This window comes from Wyeomyia smithii, chromosome 3 (genome assembly GCF_029784165.1).
Source record: "Wyeomyia smithii strain HCP4-BCI-WySm-NY-G18 chromosome 3, ASM2978416v1, whole genome shotgun sequence".
NCBI lineage: Eukaryota > Metazoa > Arthropoda > Insecta > Diptera > Culicidae > Wyeomyia > Wyeomyia smithii.
Window position 1 is genome coordinate 40,879,990 of NC_073696.1, and position 21,456 is coordinate 40,901,445.

The window sequence follows — 21,456 nt, forward strand, 5'->3', positions numbered from 1 at the left end:
ATTTTATCTGATAAATTCAATGAATATTAGAAAACTATGCATGCCAATTTGAATAACACACCTAAGAATCATACTACACTATAATTTTCGGCGAAAAACTGGCTCTAGGTAGTGTTATTTTGGAATTAGTTCATACATATTCAAAGTCATGGCTGAGTCAACCCAAAGTCAATAGGAAGTGGTAATATACAAGTCAACGTCCGGAAGCTATTGTAACAAATATGTATGCTTTTGAAACAATTCGTTGTTGTAGTAATATCAATAAAATGTCATAGAAACAGTTTGTATACTTTAACATGTTGGAAGATGTTGAAAAAGTGGTTAAACGCATGGCCGAAATACGTTTTCCTCTTTCTGAAGCAAACATATTTTGGCCATGCCAAGTTTTGACATCTCTTTGATTACCATTCGGCCGTTGCACGTGAACAAAGAAGCAGCTTGTGAAAATTTATAGGTAATTACTTTTTAATTTATCGTATTTAATGATATGAAATTAGATGAGAATGCCTGTCAAACCGCTATAAGCCAAATTATTTCAATTTTTAGATGCCTAAAATTTACAAAAAATCACAGCAGATGGATGTTCTCCTCATACCCACAATTTGTGCTCTATCTTAAATATAATTCGCCCGAACTATTTTCATACACGTCTGTAGATATAAAGGTGGGCCAAAGTAAAAAATTGGTGGACCAAAATATGTTTTTAGTACTTCGTAGAAATTTTGATATTTCTAGGATATTTTTCAATATATTTCATTGCTGAACGGTGTATATGAAAATAGACACTTAGCTTTTAACAATGGTATAATAGAGTAGGTATTTATGTTGAAAAATTGTGTTTGTTTTTAATGAACTGTGCGAACACCTCCCAAAGCTGGCCAAAATACCCTCGTTACCCTATCACTATTGCGTGTTATGTAGGATGCTGGGAGGCCCTGGGCTTTCTTTAAAAAAAAAAAATAAAGATAAGAAAATTTTAAATTTTGAAGTGATTAAACGCTTCGCTGGAAGGTGGCGGGCAAAAAGGTCCACTCTGTCGCACAACTCCACTCTGTCCTCACGTCTGGCCCAGTACTAGGGGAGCCCCTCATGTTGGAAAGCCCGGGGCATTTGATATATGACGCGATTTTTTTTTTTTTTTTTTGATTGTGGTATAATCGAAACGTCACTGTACTTATATTTAGGTTGGAATCGATTATATAAGGACTCGATTATATATCATTCTATATAACACCATTTTAGATTCGATTATTCATAACACGTTTTTTTTCTATTTCAAATATGGCTTTCTTTCCACAACTTTTGAACCACGTGTTCAATCACTATAATTCATCAGTTACCCCTCAACTAGTCCGTTAATCTGATACCAATATTGTTCAAATCGGTAGTGTAGTTTCTGAGATAATGAAGTTTCGAGATTTTCATGCACCTAGACCTTCTATATGACACTGATTTTGTGAAAATCGGTCCAGTTATCTCTGAGAAACATGAGTGAGATTGAACAGACTCCATAACACGTTTCTTCACATAACTTTTGAACCATATGTTCAATCTTTAAAAAATTCAAAAGTTAAGGGTTTTTTAGGTTCATTTAAAACGAGTTTTATTCAAATTGGTTGTGTAGTTTCTGAGATAAAGATGTTTCGTGATTTTTACATTTTTATACATAACCTATAAACTAAAAATCTGATTACAATAAAATTCAATTTGGTCTTATGGGACAACTAGAGCTTTCATTTGCAATTAATTTCATGAAAATCGGTCCAGTCATCTCTGAGACAAGTGAGTGAGAGTAAAAAGTTGTACATACATACACACACACATACAAAAAATGCTCAGCTTGTCGAACTGAGTGGAGTGGTTTACGACATTCGGCCCTTGGGAGTACTTCTATACCTGTAGTTTTTGCAGTGATTGCTATACCTTTCTAGAGGAAAGGCAAAAAGTTATTTGAAAAGGTATGCATGATGCAAGGCTTGTTATTCTCTTCAATATATGGAAAACTCAGAGTGAATATTTATCCCTCACTTCTTGTCCATCATGAATGCTGCGTGTAGTAATTTTTTCACCACACTTCTTTCCTCTGCTTTGTGGTGTGTTTCTGACACTGTTGACACACTTGCCGCATACACCATAGCTAAATAAAACAAGAGTGGTGAATCACTCTAGTGTAAATACATAAAAGTACACCCGCCGCGGTCTGCGCTGCTGAGATAAACTCTACAGCATTTGAAGAGCAAATATGACTGGCGGCAGAATTTTTGCCTTTCTCCTAGAAAGGTATAGCAATCACTGAAAAAACTAAAGGTATGAAAGTGCTCCAGAGGGCCGAATGTCGTATACTACTCGAGTTAGTTCGACGAGCTGAGCATTTTCTGTATGTATGTATGTATGTGTGTATGTGTGTGTGTGTGCGTGTGTGTGTGTATGTGCAACTTTTTTTTCTCACTCACTTTTCTCAAAGATGGCTGGACCGATTTCCGTGAAATTAATTTCAAATGAAAGGTGTAGTTATCCCATAGGTCGCTATTCAATTTCATTGTAATCGGATTTTTGGTTCAGAGGTTATGTATTAAAATGTAAAAATCACGAAACATTAACATCTTAGAAATTACACAACCGATTTTAGCAAAACTGATGTCAAATGAACAAGCTATCTTCAGAACTCTTAACTTATAAATTTCATAAAGAATAAATATATGGTTCAAAAGTTATGTAAAGAAATGTTTTCCAGAAGCTGTTTAAACTCACTCACTTTTCTCAGAGATGGCTGGACTGATTTTCACAAAACTAGTCTCGAATGAAAGGCCTAGCTGTCCCATAGGTTGCTATTGAATTTCATTTTAATCGATGTGTAACTTTGTCCGTTATTTATAAAAATGTCAAATCACGTTATAAAAGCAAAGCATATATTAAAGACTGCTCAAACTCACTTACTTTTCTCAGAAACGGCTAGACCGGTTTTCACGAAATTAGTTGAAAATGAAAGGTCTACTGGCCTCATAACACCCTATTGAACTTCATTGTAATCGGATTTTTAGTTTAGGCACCGTGTATCAAAATGTGAGAATCACGAAATTTTATTATCTCAGAAACTAAACAACCAATTTAAACAAAACTGGTGCCAAACGAACGGCCTGTCTTGAAAATCCTTAACTAATGATTGAACATGTTGTTCAAAATGTAAAAGATATGTATAAAAGAAGGAAATCACGTTTTGAAAAGAAACATATCCCAAAGACTGCTTAAGTTCACTCAATTTTTTCAGAATGGTTGGACCGATTTTCACTAAATTAGTCTCATCTCAAATAAAAGATCTAGTTGCGCAATAAAATCCTATTTAATTACACTGTTATCGGACTTTAACTTTGTCCGTTATGTATCAAATTGTAAAAATCACAAAACTTAATTAGGTACTACAGAAACTACACAACCGATCTGAACAAAGTTGGATTCAATGGACCAATTAAACTTGTCTTTAACACCATCATAATGTTTGAGCATGTGGTTTAAAAGCTATGGAAAGAAAAGTGGCTCGGGGACTGTTTAAACTAAAGCAACGATCAAAATATGTGACCTTAACATTTTTCAAATTTGATGTTGTACTATAACTTGATTAGGCAGAATTTGGCCATTTTAGGAAGTATTCCGGCAACCAGTGAAGTAGTCAGGGAAACTGCGGGTTCAAGTCCCGTCTGGATGCAGTATGTTTTTCCAAATCTGTATAATATTTTCAGTTCGCTTTTTTTCGCTTCCCCGGCTGCACACACTGTCTGCCTTTAATGAACTTGAATGTTAATGGGTAAAAGCCGTTGTTAAAGATTGAAATTAATTCGAAAAGATTTAGCCCTACCTACCCGTTGTTGTGTTGCACTCGCAGGCATGACCCAGACTGGCTTTGGTCTCGATCATATACTGCCGGTACCCGGATAACTGTCCCATAATAAAAAACAACATGTTGAGAAAACGGCGAATCAATATTATCCGTGAATTTTCGGATTTCCAGCAATAATATCCAGAACCAATGACCATAACAGTTTCATGGCACCACAAGTTTATCGTTGAGAACGAAAAACCATGGGTGGAATTGGTTTTACGTTATATAACTTGAAAAAAGACAAAATGGGACAAAATATGCGGGTACATTTCAAAAGTACTCGCAAATTTGTCCCATCACATACAAATACAACCAGCAACCGGCAGTATCATTGGCAACGTAGATTGTACCACAGAAAAACAACATTAATCTAGTTTATTAAATGACATACTTCTATATGCCTTAAATAATCCGATATACACTAATCTGGAGCAAAATTATATATGTTTGCAGTTTGTACCTCTATGCAGTGGGACTGTAATGCGGTTACTTTTAATATGGGACAAAAACAACTTGGGATTTTTTCCATGTTTTCCCATACAAAAGTATCAATTTTAATTTTTTCCCAGAAAATATGATAACAGTGAGGTCGATTCCCGATGATAACTCAAAAGTGACCAAAATCAGTATGGGACAGCTATGCGGGTACCGGCAGTATAGGTCTATAAGAGTTATCAGCGTCAGCTGACTCTCCTGTGTGTGATGAGACATTCCTTTCAGTCGCATAAACAACGCCTGCACAGCAGTGTGTGTAGTTAAGGGTGACCAATAGAAAAAGTTTGCAGTGGATTTTTCGCGGGATGTATATGAAACATATTTGTTTCATGGTATTTGCATGTGTAAGTGTTAATGTTCGCTCATATGTGTGTGAATGTTAGGTTTTGAATGGTCGAATTGTGCTGTTGGTTACCAGAAATAAGTTAGTTAAAGTGGAAAATAAATCCAGCAGGAATTTTCAAGGTGTATTTTTTTTTTAAATGGGAGTGTTGTGTAATTCTATTTGAACAAATAATAAGTTCGAATGAGAAAGGCTGGGTCTCACCACTAGGTGGATTAATTTGGGTTTTTTTTAGTAAATGCTTACTTATTTGATATAGGCTCAAGAGACGCACAATCAAAGCACCGCAGTGAGATCTTTTGTGTAGTTTGAGTGCGTAATGACCTTTCGTGTCAAAAAGCTCACACCACTTTTTTATCTCTCTGGAGAGATATTTCAGATCTCAGCTCCTCAGATACAAACGATTTGCTTTTTCTCTTTAAGCAAATCCGACACTTAGCACACCAGTGCGAGAGCAGTTGTTTTCGCAGTGAATGATATTCTCCTACACGCTAGTAATTCTCCGAGGAAAAACAATAAACCTGCATGATGCTTTTCGAAAAACTATAAAGTAACATCTGAGCAGTTCCATGAAAAATGTCCCATTTTCAATGTATTTTTTATAATTGTCATTTTTGATTTGGCTGAAACTTTGCATAAACGTTTCTATGGATAGAGTGCTCTAATGTTGATTCAATTGGTTGCCCGTTTATTGTGGATTGCCGAAATTGCACATCTTTTTAATGGAAGCTAACATGAATTATAAACTTGTTCGTAAAAATGCAAGCTAGTGAATTTGTAAAATTGGATATTTGAGCAAAGTTGCTAAATTCAATAAATTCAAACCAGTGAATTCCTCTCTCTCAATCTGTCTACCAACTTCTGTCATTTATCGTTTTCTTTCTCTTATTCTATCTCTTTTTTCTCACTCTCAATTCGCTCATTGTTTCTTTGAATTTTTCACACTCCATACCTCACTTTCTCTCGACGCAACTAAGCTCCTGCTATTTGTCAATAAATGGCACCAACCGTAAGTACTAGTCGATTTTAATGTACCTAGATCATGATCAATCAAGCTGAGACATATGATAAAAAACCGCTTTGCCACGTTAATGATTTTATTTTGCTGTCATATACTTTTAGTTGTGTGAAAATACCCGATTTTGTGCCAATTCTTCGTGGGACGTATTACTTTTCGCATTTCATTAAAAGAAAACAGCGACTGAAGCGCAACGAGTGTTAAAAAAGATTTACGCAAATGCTGCTCTAAGTGAAACAACGTACCGTGATTGGTTCCCTCGTTTCAAAAACGGTTATTTTGATGTAGATTATTCGCGTAAAGGAAGGTAAAACCCCTCAAAGACGCTGAGTTGAAGGAATTGCTTCAAAGGATTCATGCCAAAAGCAGAAACAGCTTGCTTTGGTGTTTGGTGTATGAGGCATGAAACCAAGGGGCGTTGAGCGTTTTTTTTTTTGTCTGTGAACAACTGCCCCAGCGGCAAAAGGATGGTGACGGGTGATTAAAAATGGAATCATTACAGCGACACAAAGGAAAAACTCACGGAGAATACCTGGTTAAGTTTCTACGTTGTCGGCTCGGCCGAATATACACACTGCAAAGATTATGTTATATGTTTGGTGGGACCAGGGGTGTGTTGTTAATATCGATTGTTGAAATCGAACGACGACTTCACTGGGGAACGGTATCGACTACCATTGAAATGAGACCTTAATACGAGTGAAGGAACGAAAAAGTGATTATACTACGTGACAACGCTCGGTCTCATACTGTTAAAGTCGTTGAAACTTACATGAAAACGCTCAAATTGAAAGCTTTACCGCCTTAGTGTTTGCGTCGTCCGATTATTACTTGCTTAGTTCTATGGCTTATTATAAACTTCTTAGTTTTGGTAATTCCAGAACCAGAAAGACTCTAAGAAACCGAGAATATGTCTCCGATGTCATTTTGGAATTCAAAAAAGTGATTTCCGGTTTCTGGAAATATGCGGAAATCGACCCTCAACCTTGCTAGAAATGACGTATGGAGACTCGATATCGATACTCGACGCCATTTTTAAGTGCAAGATGGCGACTTATGGATCCAGGTGATAAAAATGTTCAAATACCACCCAACCCGACCTCGAACTACGACTAGAAACCAGAAATTTGTTTCTCATTCAAGATGACAACTTCCAGTTTCAAGAAATGACGTCCACAAATGAAGACCATAACCAAAAAATGCTAAAATCCAGATCTGAGACTCAAACTAGAAACGGAAATTTCGGTGTTCGATTTCATTTCGATATCCAGGACATTCCGGTGTCTGAAAAACTGCGAAAAGCTGAAGAAAATATTTAAATATTCCCCAACTACGGGATCCGGAAATGGGTATCTGTTAAATTATGGTTGTTTTTTCAAAGTTGGAAGAGATTCAAAGCAGAATGGGAGAATAAAAGCCTCCTACTCTCTGCCATCGGATCTGCCGATTACGTTTAAGAAGCTTCATTCCCTTGTGGCATTTGCATTTTCTATTGCGATCAATTACTCATAGAGACCATTCATTAAACTTATACAAAATTAAATTGTTTTTCGCTTCATGATTCATTCATGTTGGCTCCTGATAATGCAATGAGAAATATTGTCAACAAACAAGTTTTGATTTAAAGTTGATTTCAAGATTTTAAACATTATATTTGACAGAGAAGTAGGTAGACAGACAGTTTTATCTAACTTGTATTAAATAAATGGCACATCAAAGTGGTGAAATGCATAACCAAATTTTAGGTAACGGTATAGCAAAACAATATGCAGTATAATGGTGAAAATGAAAATGAAATTCGTCATTAAACCACTTAAAATATAAGCACAAGCGCTCCTTAAAAAAAACTATCCAGTGAGGAGAAACAATTCTGAGTAGCAACCAATGGACCAATTTCGCATGTGTTTCTAACTACTTAGTGTAGATGTTTGATATGAGTAATAAAAATGCATGAACGAATGAAAAAATCCTATCAGAACGCTACTGAACAGTGCCCAAGCGGCACACATAGTTGCAAAGTAGCAAACTTCATTTTGAATCAACCTAACTAACAACGCAAAAAAGCTGGAACTCATGCAATTAATAGTTACAATGGTGAATTGAGAGACTGTTCTGGAGAGAGAAGAAGAAAAATAATATTATTATGTTTACTTCTACTGACATTGCTTTTCAGTGTTTGTTCCGCAAAATTGCATATATCTACATAAAACATCGAAAATTTTATCCTTCAAAGGAATTCAAATTTCACTTCACCCACACTCCTGACATGTAATTTATGATGTTATTGAAGATTTGTCAAACGCAAAATGTTTTATTTCGTATTTATTTAACCCCTCTGTGTAAATAAATTGAAACAAGATGCCAGCAACAAATAAAATCATATGTCGAACAATCGCGAAAATATAGCTCAACACGTTGTTGCTATCCATTGTAACTGCACCATAAAACAACACGATGCGCCGTCATGTAACATTATCGTTATTCAAAATTTATTTTAACTCCAAGTGCGGAAAAAAGCGCTCAAATTCAACACCCGCATGGATTGGGCGTTCGGAATTTTCCAAAACAACATATGATGCCTCGTGTTGGAATCAATAAAAACCAACACTGAACTGAACTGAGTGGATCTCAAATCCACTTTTAGCCGAATCCCTCACAGCACATCCGGCATTCTCTCTGCGGGAGCAGGTTGAAATGGAACACACAAAAAAAAAGGTAGCTAGGAGTACGAAACGTGATAATGTATGTCAGTGAACGCAAACATCATTAGCATTGGAAGCTCTCATGCGTCCACTTGAGGGTCCTGCCAGTGGCAGCAGCAGCATTCGCTAACCGTTTAGTTCAGTTGTCTTTGCTTCAGCGGAAACAATGATCGTTACCTGTAGTGGAGGTGCATGGTGCGGTACATCACCATTTCCGGTCACCATTGCTGGTTGTGCACTAGCATCGTTAGCGGGGGCGGTGCTGGTGGTGCTGTTGGCGGTAGGGGGGTTACTGTTGCAGTTGTTGACGCTGTTGCTATTGGTGCTGGGCGTAATGCATGTGACACTATTTTCCTCCTGGGATTGTTGCACTTGTATGCTTGCACTGGCTGCATGTAGCATGAAGTATGTGTGCACAAGGTGCAGCAACAGGGGCGCAGACGATTTCGAGAGAAAGAAACGTGAAAAAAAATTAGTTTTTAAGTTGAGTGTTTTGAGTGGAGCTTAAAGTTGATAGCGAAGCCGAGAATTAGTTTGGTTTCAAGTTGATATGCGACTATCATTTCAATACGTGGTTTATTGGTATGGTTGAATTTTGTGACTAGTGATTAGTGCAATCATGCGGTTTAATATAGGCGTAAAATTCTGTGGTAATTTGAACTCAAACGTCTGCATAAAATAGAATGCCAGTATCAAAAATATGATTCATAAAAATTCCTGCTGAAATTAACACGTGTGGGATTCATGCCGATGCAAGTCAATAAAACATATATAATTGCGTACCTGCCACTATACCGCTATTGCCGCTGCCGGTGGTAATCAGAGTTGCCGTTCCGGCCGCTGCGGTTGCCATTAGTGTAGCGGAAGTGGTGTTTGCGTTAACGTTATTGCTGACATTATTGTTGATGGCACTGTTCGTTGGCACAGCTCCTGCCGCCGCCGGTGCTGCCGTCGGGCTCGTGGCGTTTCCTTTCTTGTGATGATGATGGTGGTGGTGGTGCTTTTTCTTATTCTTAATGATGATTTTCCGTTTCAACAACGACGGCGGAGGCAGATCCGAGCCTGGTCCCAAGGGGTGGGAATCTAGGGGCCTATCTAGTAACATATCTCCAAAAATATCACGACAATAATTTGCTATTTTTGCCTGCGGAACAAACAAACACGGGTAGATGAGTACAGTGATTGAATTTGGATTGACAGATTGATTACATGAAGCAAATAATATTCGCAAATCATTAAAAAAATGTCTCCTTTAACTAACCTGCTGCCTCGGGTTACAGTGGTTTTCGAAACTCAGTATCACAGGAAATTCGGATGTCTTGAATGCTGTTTCAGCTATTGCTTCTAGCACATCTTTGGCGCAGATCTCCGGGACGAAAGTGTAGCCGTGGACTATCACAGGCTCCTCAGTGCGGCCGTTCCAGAAATCCAACTCGACACATCTAGCCAGCGGGAAGCAGAAATGTGTTACGTGAAAAATCTACATTTGGGGTGAACGTTTGGATCAATGACTTCTAACCTGCATCCAGCCAGTAAGCTTTGACGGTAAATCTCCACGGAGCTCTTGCCCGTCAATTGGTGCCCTGTTAAGTAGGTGTTGTGCGATGAATTGATAAAGTAGTGTGAAAGCGGTTGATCCATGTCGTCGCACAGATCTAACTTGCTAGCTGCCATGATTGGATTATCCTCCGACATTAGATATCTGTAGAAGCCACAGAAGAAAATGAAAACTCTCAGAAAAGAAAAAAAAGTAAAACGTTTTGGTAGTATTAAACTTTAATTTCCCCTAACCAGCAACTTTTTCCACATCATTGGGAAACGAAAATAGGACGGGATACGGAAAAGTTTGCTCCCACCACATTCCACGTCGCGACCAGGCGATTTAAAGCCACAATTTCCCCTCCGCGTGAACTTACCTCAGAAAGCCATCGAAGCTTAGCTGACCTTTCTGAGCGTTGAACTTATTCGGCTCGTACTCCTGGATGATGTCCCTTGCTCGGGCCGTGTTTGCATACGGATGTAGGATTTCATTAAGCCTGGGATCGCGTTGCGTTTTATTTAGGAAGTCGACTAGCTGCGATGTGGACATCAGCCGTCGTTTGGATGTGCCGACCCTGCAACGGGGGTGCGAGTAAGGGAACAGAAATAAAAGTAAAGGTTGATTAATGCTTCTGCAAATTAGGCGACTGTGGTGTTAAGCTGTCGAGTCAAGTCGAGTCGGGGGAGAGCGAGCAGGGTGGAAAAGTGAATCATTCATTTCCCAAGTGCCTGTTGAGATTGCGTCGCTATCAACGCGACAGTTTCCAGCGCGAGACGATCTAGCATAAAAGTTTAAATTAATTACAACTACCGCTGGTAATGAAAACGGTCCTTCATCCGGAGTGGGAGAGTGGAATCAATCACTGTCAGCAGATGTATGTTGATTCATTCGCGTATTCGTGCTGTAGGCATACGAGGGCTTAGCTCTCGATGTAACACTGGTTGGCACGGTTCTTTGTATCCAGGATTAAAACATATTCTCCGCGTATGATATTTTGTACACTGGTGTCAATCCTTTTGTTTGGAAATGAATAAAAAGTACTAATTAATTCACACCCTTACATGTGTGAGGCGCTTCCATTGCCTATTGCACTAATGGAGGCGCATAGTTATTTGTGTACAATTAACATCAGAGTCAGGGAGGAACTTCTATCAAATCTCGGCATCCGTTGTAATCCAGTATTCTTCGTAATGCACGGTTGTTTCAGGAGTCTATGCATTATACGACACTGATGTAATTCACCACTAATGTTATCCCCGTACTGGATAGTTAGGATCCTCTGTTATGAGCGAATGTTCGATATCATGGGTTGTGTGCATTTTACTGGAGCGATTCCAGGTGGAAGTACTGTGAACGGAAGGATTTATGTGGCACATTTCTAGCTTGAAACGCTGGAAAATAGTGCCTCCTTTTTCTACGCCTACTTTTCATTGGAATAGGCTACAGGGATAAGCTGGGAAAACTAAAAAAAAATTCCTAGAAACAAAATGTCTTCCAATAATTGCTATAGGTTCGGTACTATGCAGCATTCCCAACGAATGTTCTCGATGCATGCAAAAAAAATTAAGTTATCACGTTGTCATTGAAAATACGGCATTTATATCTATTTTGAGATTGTATGTGATAATTCATAACAAAGAGTTAAAAATTACACAGCAAAATTATCCATCCCAAAACAGATACTACGGTTAAAACAGTGAAGTAAATTAAAAGTGTAATTTAAAACTTAAAAAGTGTTTAAAAGTTTTAGTGTATATTGTTTTGGTGTATATTCTGCAACTTTCTCGAATGTAAACATTGTGTTTAGCTGTCATTTTGGTACTCTTGAAGTTTTCGTACTCAAAATTCAGTTTCGAGTTCAAAATTAGATCTTATTGACAGAGCTATCGTGGAAAATGCGAAACTGGACCGGGAACTATCAGCTCCGAAAATTGCGAAACTGATTGAAAGCGGCTTTCTATTCAATTGAAACCACAATCCGTACGTAAACATCTTTATAAGCAAGGTCTTAAGGGCAGAGTAGTACTTAAGAGGCCATGATTGTCCGCAAAAGTTATCAAAAAACGATGGAAGTGAACTAGAATAAGATGATTTGGCCAGACGAGACGAAAGTAATGCTTTTCAGGTCTAGTAGTACGGCGGAGAACCGGTGAAAGAAAGGAAAATGAGTGTTTGCGGCTTTCAGTCTAGCATGGCGTTGGTGAGCTACTTTATCGACATTGATTTTTCAACCAACTGAGAATGATTTTTTTTCTGCAGGTAGAGTCAAGGTGGCTACTGCCTGCCTTTGAGAACCTAAGTTTATCGATGGAATCATGACCAAACAGGTTTATTTGGCCATTTTAACCCTCTAGTGCCCAATGCCACCATTTGGCAGGCTTCAGTCGAAGTTCTGAAAACCTTCAATAAATACTCAAAAAGTGTTTATAATGGTTCATAATGATTTTACCGTAGCCCGTCTAGAAATTAACTTGGGCACTTGGGTTAAAGCGAAAACTGACAACGTCTGCTCAAAAGCTGAAGTTGGAGCGCAGATGATACACGGATATACGATATACGGAGATCTTCAGCAACCCTCAAAGCTGGTTTCACATAAGAAAAGCGTATCAAGGTTACCGAGTGGCTAACACAGTCTCCCGACCTTAATTCGATCCAGCTTCTCTGATCAATTTTGAAAATTAAGGTCCAGGAGCAACAACCAACAAGCATCCAGCAAGTGCGGCAGCTAATTCCAACTGAATGGGACAAACCATTCCAACACATCCCGGGCGTAGTGGTAGCTAGCTAGATCGAGCCAAAACTTCACGGGGCCTTCGTGTGACTGGATGAACGGCGAAACTATCTCTTCAAGACACTTTGCTTTGTAAATTTGTTCATTTAAGTTTGCTCCAGTGATGGAAACTTTTGTCTTCTTTCCACAGTTACAGATTGCTTACCAAATCATCAACTTGCGGGCGAATTCATCCGCGAAAACAAATTTGAACCTACCCGGAGCATTCCCCTTACGCTAGCAAGGTAAAATTTCCGACCCGAAATTTGTCCAAGGCCATTCTGACATATGTTCCATCGTTCATTAAAATACAGCCGATGTACTCTGCCAAGACTTGCTCGTATAGCTTTCTTGCTCGGGTTTTGGCAACCAGGTTCTGTTCCAGCGTCCTGTTGGGTTGTTTGCTGGCATGATACGACCGTAATCCTTCACACATACAGATTCGACGAACTGTACTATGTGCTGCATTGAACCTTTTCGCCAAATCACCGAGGGGACCCCAGGATTATTCCGGACTGCTTTGATGACCTTCTCTCGTAATTTCCGGTCCAATGTTCCACTTCTACGGTTGGTTTTAAAGCGCGATCCACAGTCATTGAGCACGGTATTTACAGTCGATTTCGGTAGTTAATTCTCGTCTCTTGCGTTCTTTGATCTTTGATAACTTTTAAACGCATGTACCAATCCTGACAAAATTTCCAGATCAAAACGCTTTCATCAGTTTCTCAGTACGACACCTAGAGGCGCTGCAGTAAATAAAAGGGAACGACCAAATACTAAGTGGAAGAAATCTTATGATGTTTTCGGTAAAGTTGTAGACGATTAGTTTGTTCTTTTAGAATAAAAACACTGTAAAACAAGTTCATTGAAGCTAACAGTAGTTAGCGAAGTGAATAAAAAGTAAACTGGAAAATATGATACAGACTGGAAAAAATACACCGCGTCCTACATGTACTACTACCTACACTGTCTGCTTTATTGAATTTGAGTGTTGACGAATATAAAGTCGTTATAAAAATAGAAATTTGGAAAAACAAAAAAATTAAAAAATTAACAATATTAAAAAAAACTTAATTCTTCAGTCATATTTATCGAGTGTATGTTTATTTAGAAGGACAAATTAACTATCTACATTTTTACCGAATACAATATACCGATTAAACAAACTGTTTTGGGTCTAAAAATAATTTCATCATTCGCAGGCACTTGGGTCAGTAAATTTGATTTATATGTGAATAACTACAACGTTCTTTGTGCTAACGGGAAATCTAAATAAGGAAGTATTTCCTGAGTTGAATGTACATCGTTGATAACAAATTTTTAGAGTCAAAATGGGTTTGTTCGATCGTTATAGCGTCTTCGACAATATTGTAGAAAAAAATTTTGTCCCTCAAAATAACACTGAAAAAATATCAGAAAATCATATTTCTTTTTTTTAACTGTCACTGTTAACAGTTTAAATTGTGCAGTTTACGCAGAAAAACAATAGAATCTTTTTTTATTTTTATTATTTATCTAACAATTAATGTATTTTAAGTTGAAAAGTAGGCAATGTTTGTGATTTTTCAAGGATGTGAAAAATGAACACGGGCTCAGGATGTGATTTAGAATTAGAAAAAATTTCCCTCGTCCAGACGGGAAACGCAATCTCCGACGTCTCCGGCATGGTGTTTTGGCCAATTAAACTACTGGGAGAGCTAGTTTCCCCTAAAACTAATATCGATCACCCTTTACTATTGCACGTCTCGATCAATCACACATACTGCCTTGTGGAAGTTATTTTTGTAACTGAACGACTGCCTGCTTTCACACTTGTATAGCGGACGAGGGAAATTTTTTCTGAGTCTAAGTTACATCCTCAGCCCGTGGTAATTTTTCGCATCCTCTAAAAAATCATTGCCTACTTTTAACATAAAATGTAAGTCATAGAACAAAAAAATGTAATTAGTTCATGAAGTAATTAATCTATATTTCTTTCTTCTTTCATTATCTCACGGTATTTATTTTTCCTGAAAAGATAAAATGGATGTCTACAACTTTGCCGAAGACAACATAGCTACCAATTAACAAAAGGTTTTTGAAATTTTTTATTTCTTCTGGAAAATTCAACTCTTTTCTCGGTTTACTGTGATAAGACAACTAAGAATGTTTAGTTATAAAAGGTTAATTTTTATAAAAAAAATTTAAATAAGTTTTTTGAGATAATTATTATTTTTCTTTAGTTTGTGTTTTTTTTTTTTTTCAAACTACCGTGTAAGGTAATGTATCATGATCGGAACAATTTTCATGGTAGATAAATTTTCATGTCACATTTTCACCATTAATATCGCATTAAATCATCAACAAATTGTGTTTTTAACCATCTATCTGTCTATTTTACAGAAACAATAATTTGTAGCCATTCAGACATGAATTAATTCAAATATATCATTTTATCTAGTCATAGAATTTGTTTCATCGGATCGGAACACGATGAATCATGATCGGCACAAAACATGTATCAAAATCGAGACAGCCATTTTATTTCAGATTTTAGGTACGCGATTTATTTGTCTAAAAATATTCTTAACATTCCAAAATGGGCACTATCAAGAAAAAAAGTTTTTCTATCGAAAAGATTTCCATTTTTGTTGCATATATTGTTTTTGTCGAATAGCGAAGAAAATATGGATAAAAATTGTTCCGATCAAGGTTTCTTTTTTTTTACTGTTCCGATCATGATAAATTACCTTATATTTATTTCGGAAAGAAATAACTATTATATACAACTTTGCCACAGATGTCACACCATTCAAGCAAACCGTTCTGACTCTAAAAATGTGTTATCATCAATACCATTTCTACAAGAACCCTTTTCAAAAATTAGTCAAGTTTCAAAAAAATACTAATAACACGAAATGACATATTTAGCTTGTCGATAACAATGTCTCCCTCTATGCTGTCGCACATTTTTTAGTATGGAGAAAACGACACTCAATTCAATTCACTAACTAATGTGAGTTTTTCAGTAAATGAAATTATTTACAGAGTTCAGAGAGCAAATCGGTCTTTCTCGACTGTTGCCTGATATGTTGAGTACCAGTCAAAGCTTTTTTTTTTTTCATTCAACATATAGATTTTTGAGAGCAAGAATAACTTTTGAAAAACGCATATTAAAGATTCTTTTCAAATATCAACATAAAAACTACGAATTTGATTGGAATAATGTCAAGAAAGTCCAAGTATTTCGAGCAAACAATTAGTCTAAATAGCATGCTCTGTAAATCCACATGAAACTTATATTTTTATTCTCACAAAGTTTTCACTGACAAACAAATTTTTTTACCAAGAAAGGCTAGAGTAAAGTATGTATGTCCAAAAGTTTTCAAATACTGTGGAGAAATCAAACTCGAAGCATAATCTCAAACAAGCTAGAGCCATGTCTAGCTATTTTTAGGTAACGATAAATTTTAAACCAACAATACATTTTTTTCTAAATGTTCCTTCACTTGCTTCTCATGCAAGGAAACATTCATAGTTATCCTTCAACTGCTAAACATACACAACTTTATGTTTTATTTTCAAGTTTTTTTCAAATAATGCCGACCAGTCTCAAGGAAGCTGCAAATTACACTGGTCTCTGGGACGTCACTGGTTTTGCCCTAAAGCTGAAATTGGAAAAATGGAAGGTTATGGCTTTTCAACAGTTCATATGAATTTTGGTACTCTTAGCCGCCTCGGAAGTGCAGCCCTATGCAGCAGAGTAATTACCCGGATTCCTCGTTTCCACATTTGCTTACGAAAAAACTTCATTTAGGTCTTTTAAGGCTAACTGCATTTTCGAAGCGACTAGGGATATTAAAATTCACAGGAGCGGTTGAAACTAGATATTTTTTCCGATGGGTGCCATCGGAATCATATGGATGTGATTACATCTAAATGCTCTATTATTTAATTTTCGCGGAATAAACAGAGTATATATTTCAAATTCGCTTTGCTAGAAAGAGACATCGAGGGCGTAAACCAATGTAAAGACTTGGGAGTAAATTCGGGTTCCCAGCTCACTTTCAAGCCTCACATTTCGTTTGCCAACGAGAAAACCTTGAGAGCTCTGGAATTTATCTTCAGGGCCGCTGAAGAATTCACGGATATTTACTGCCTCAAATCATTGTATCGCTCAATATTAGAGGACCGCTCGGTTGTTTGGACTCCTTATTATGACAATGGTCGGGAAAGACTAAAGCCAGTTCCACAGTGCTTTTTGCAACATGCTCTTTGAAAACTGCTTCTGTCTACCAGACTATGAAAATCGCTGCTTAATAATACGTTTGGAGGCTCTGTCCGTCCGTAGAGACACGGTCATGGCATTGTTTACCACAGACCTTTGGCAAGGCAGCATAGACTGTCCGTTCTCTTGGAGACTGCCTGCTCAACGAGCTCACTATAGCACTTTTGGCGCAATAGTTAGTCTCCAAAGACTGTTTAACAAATTATCCGCTCTGTTTGATTTTAGTTTTTTTCGAATTCTTCCTTTGTGGTGATTTGGTTTTTTACGATCTGACTAGTTCAAATGTAACATTGTTGTATTCCCATTAAACTATTTGTATTGCATTTTTCAATTCATTCGAATCGATATTTTCGTACAAATAGCGGATACGGCCATGAACTAGAATAAGAACGACTATTAAAAATCGATTTCGTAACCAGTTATGCTTTGAGACTCGATCTGGTTTGTTCGATGAGCCCGAATTGAAATTGATAATATGTTGAAATTTCCGGTGAAATTATTTCAAGTTCAAGTTCAAGCATATCAAAAAAAAAATTACTTGCAAGGAAAACCGAAGGACCACATTTATAGAGCAACTTAAATCGTGTGTGTGTGTGTTATATGAATAGACCATTCTTTGTATATTTAGTCGCGGATGACTGGTTTCTTGGCAATCATCGCACAATAATAGCCTGTAAATGTTCGAAGCCGAATTCTGCAATTATTGCCATCTACCATTCAATCCGATAGAAAAAAATCTGACCATCGTAAAAGTGAACGGCGTCCTGTAGAGCAACAATAGCATTTATTATCTGCCGATTGCTTGACTCCAAAATCTATCACAGTTTTTGATGAATCCCCAGCTTCACATTCAAACTCGCCTGTATTTGCCCGGTTGGGGCAAGGATCGGCCGTAAAGTCGCCTAAGGGAATATTTACCTTTTTTCTTACATGGCAAAGAAAACCCCAAACGGATTTTGCATACCAAAAGAGCGAAGCAAGCGAGAGCTTTTAAAAATCGTTTTTCCTCTAATCCTCTCTGCCGGCGGCACTCTCCCGCCCACTTTCAGAGATTATACTCACAGTTCGTCATACACCTTCTCCACCTCGCCTCGCTGGGTAAGATTCTTGTACAGGTTGAAAAAATCCTCGAACTGAAATTTGGATAGCGCCAGTGTGTCCGCCTTTCCGGATGGCAGCCCGGAAACATCCAGCGCCTTTTCCACACGTCGTCGGTCGTCCTTGTTGGTGGCAAATGTTTTGATGATGCTGTAAGTGAGAAAAATTAAACCACACAAAAAATTACTTCTTTTTTCTCGATACAATAGATACAATAGAGTTACTTCGAAATAAATTCAACATCATACTATAAAGGGAGTTCTCAAATGTATTGACGAAGATTGCCATTTAAAGAGCCGTTTAAAAAAATGTTTCAATCTTCCCGGGGAAATTCACCCTTGCGCACACGAAAAAAAAGCCATTACACTTCCAACAACTGACCAAAAAAAAGCAAAGAAAAAAGAACGAACGAACGGAAATCTAATCACCAGCTTGTTAGCAAATCCCCTTGCGGTGGGGGCAAGAAAGTTTCGTAAACTGCTTTGTACTCATTGTTATTACTTCCTCTCTTTTTGGCCGTTTCGGAAGACTTCCCGAATCGTATGCTCGGCGGGACTAACTGGCCACTGGTGTTGTGGTAGTTGCCACAATGGCCTTTTTGGAAACAAAGAAACAAAAAAGTTCAAAACAACCAATAAGAGTGCAATAGACCTTCAACGTGACTGTCGACTTTTTTATTCAGGACGAAACGATAAAGGCACTTAGTCTGCCGCAGGCCTAGAAAATAAACAAGTAGGAAAATAATGCCAGCAAAGCTCATTCTCAAATCGGTGTGCCTTTCGGGATTTTCTTCTTGACCTGCATGGTAAGAAGTCACGCATTTGCCTTTTTCTTTCCACTATATTGGGTCTTGCCACTTGTGGTGAATTTGTTACGAAACCCAACAGAAAAAAATGAAGCTGGTTATGATGTGTGTCCATCAAGAACACACCTACGTTCGACAAGCTCTATTAAAATCAACTTTATTCTTTCACTTGTATTATAAATGCTTTACAACCACCAAGTGTCTCCATAAAATAAAATTAAATGTCAACGCATCACCTTTTCAATGGATGTCACTTGCATGCTGCATTGAAAGATTTTTTTTTTTGTTTTCAGAACGGTGTTATTCAGTGAAAACAATTGAATCAGTTCGCGGATCAAGCGAAAATGCAAGTCAATTTAAATTTATCGCTTTTTCGCTGACGGTTTCCATCATAATAAAACGGCGATTAGTACTGACAACTGACGGGGGTAACGATCGCTGGCGCATGCAATTTTTGGAAGCCTGCACGAAGCAAAAGAAACCCTGATAGATTGGCACCGATGCGATGGTGGCGGGTGCCATTAGTGGAAAATTTTGTCGGATGTGAAGAAACCGGAAAGGGGTTTGGTTTTTATTTCTCTATTTCCTGCATTTCAACGACTTCCCGTCCCAAGTGCTGCGGCAGATTTGGGACGCGATATGGCTGTATAGTGCGTCAATAAATAGCCGGTTGTTCCGATTTTCGACGACGGGGAATGATTTTTCCTTTCGGCAGCTTTGTTTTTCGTTGCGATGATTAATGTGGCGGTGACCGGAAATCAATATCCTTTTCTCGACCGTAGTGACCACTCCGTATGCAAATGTAGCTCTGCTAGTGATTGTGGTCAGGATAAACTTTGTCGGTGTGCGGTTAGGGGCGTTCACGAAGATGTAGTCTGTGAATAGATTTCGTTGACGCAATTCCGCTGTAGAAGTGACAGCTGTGTAGATGCTCTAATAATAACGGCGATTTAATTGCTTTTTTTTCAAATTATAGATAGAGCGCCATTCTTATAATAATAGTATTTCAGAAATAATGAATGTAAACGTCCATGAGTAAGCATTTTCTCAGCTGTTTGTTTATATAGAATTCAGTGGTTATAGTCAGTCGATTCAACAAACACTGATGCTGGTGGTCATAAAAAGGGGTGTAAAACGTAATGGTAAAGTTTTAGTACAACCACCTCAGTGTGATGTTTTTTTTTTTGTTTAGCCATAATTCCATTCACAACGCGGATTAAAGTTGAATACACAAGACTGATTTAGTTTAGTACAGCAGTTTGACGTTTTTTTTTTTTTTTTTCAATTAAAAATAAAGTGAGCGTACCTTAATGACTCTAACGGCAAACGTAAATCTTGTGGGTGCATGAGAACGGTGCTTCAGCAATAAGGCTAGCTCTCACACATTTAACGTAAACAGAACATTTTCCCATAAAATCATTTCGCTGTTGCATCAACGTTATTCAATCTGATTGTTTGCTGGGTTAATTCTTATTTTATTTAAACAATCTACATATTTAGTTTACTCTACTTGATTTATAAGAACAACCTATGTAATGAACATTAAGAAGAAGTGGATTAAATATTGTGAAAAATGCAAAAACTCAGCAAAGAAATTGAAGTCGCGGTTGTAACATAGTTATTATTAAATTGCAGAAGAATAATCCAAAATTCTGCCTAATCAGTCTGGTATGTTAAAATTAAGGTGAAACTCCGTGCTAAAAGTTTGCCCGCATTTTACAAGATAATTTTCTCGAAAATCATTAAAATTACGTGAGTGAAACTTTGATCGGTTGTTTGCACCGCGGACGCATGCATGGAGTAGCGATTCGAGCTACACTCATTAGGTGGAAGCTAAGATTTTTACACTCAAAATTGTCACATGAGAAGATACCTAACCTTAAAATTATATGAGAAAAAGCCACCGTCCAGTTAACTCTTAAATAATAATTTTTATTTTATCAAAATGGATTCTTATATTCTATTTATGTACCAAATATTATTTTCAATTTTTTAACTGTTACCATTTGAAAAAAAAAAAACAGGAAAAAATGAGGTTCGACCACCAACCCTTACATTGTTCTCGGTTCTTTGATTTCGATTCAAAGTTCTAACTGCAAGCGATCAGCTTTTACTCGGTTTTTGCTTTAAACTACCAATAGTATCAATACTTTTCGGTAAATGTAAATTTTGCTCCAATTGTCTGTCTTTCGGGAAGCTTTTGCGAGAGAGTGTAAAATGAAAATTTAAAATCGAAATAAGTAATCATTTTTGCCTTTCTCCTAGAAAGGTATAGCAATCACTGCAAAAACCAAAGGTATAAAAGTGGTCCCAATGGCCGAATGTCATATACCACTCGACTTTTTTCGACGAACTGAGCATTTTCTGTATGTTTGTATGTATGTGTGTGTGTGTGTGTGTGTGTGTGTGTGTGTATGTATGTGCAACTTTTTTTTCTCACTCACTTTTCTTAGAGATGGCTGGACCGATTTTCATAAAATTAATTGCAAATGAAAGGTATAGTTGCGCCATAGGTTGCTATTGAATTTCATTGTAATCGGA

At 37.5% G+C, this 21,456-nt stretch overlaps 1 protein-coding gene across 2 annotated transcripts in view; it reads right to left on the reverse strand.

The window, feature by feature from the left end:
• LOC129733170 (1-phosphatidylinositol 4,5-bisphosphate phosphodiesterase classes I and II) overlaps positions 1 to 21,456 on the reverse strand; it is a 181,893-nt gene that overhangs the window by 11,663 nt on the left and 148,774 nt on the right. For both annotated transcript variants that reach the window (XM_055694793.1, XM_055694792.1), the window contains exons 6-11: positions 18,075 to 18,260; positions 10,352 to 10,549; positions 9,955 to 10,137; positions 9,697 to 9,877; positions 9,219 to 9,579; positions 8,613 to 8,824 (exon numbers count right to left, since the gene is read on the reverse strand). In XM_055694793.1, coding sequence (XP_055550768.1) covers positions 8,613 to 8,824; positions 9,219 to 9,579; positions 9,697 to 9,877; positions 9,955 to 10,137; positions 10,352 to 10,549; positions 18,075 to 18,260 — 1,321 coding nt within the window. The remainder of the gene's footprint in view (positions 1 to 8,612; positions 8,825 to 9,218; positions 9,580 to 9,696; positions 9,878 to 9,954; positions 10,138 to 10,351; positions 10,550 to 18,074; positions 18,261 to 21,456) is intronic.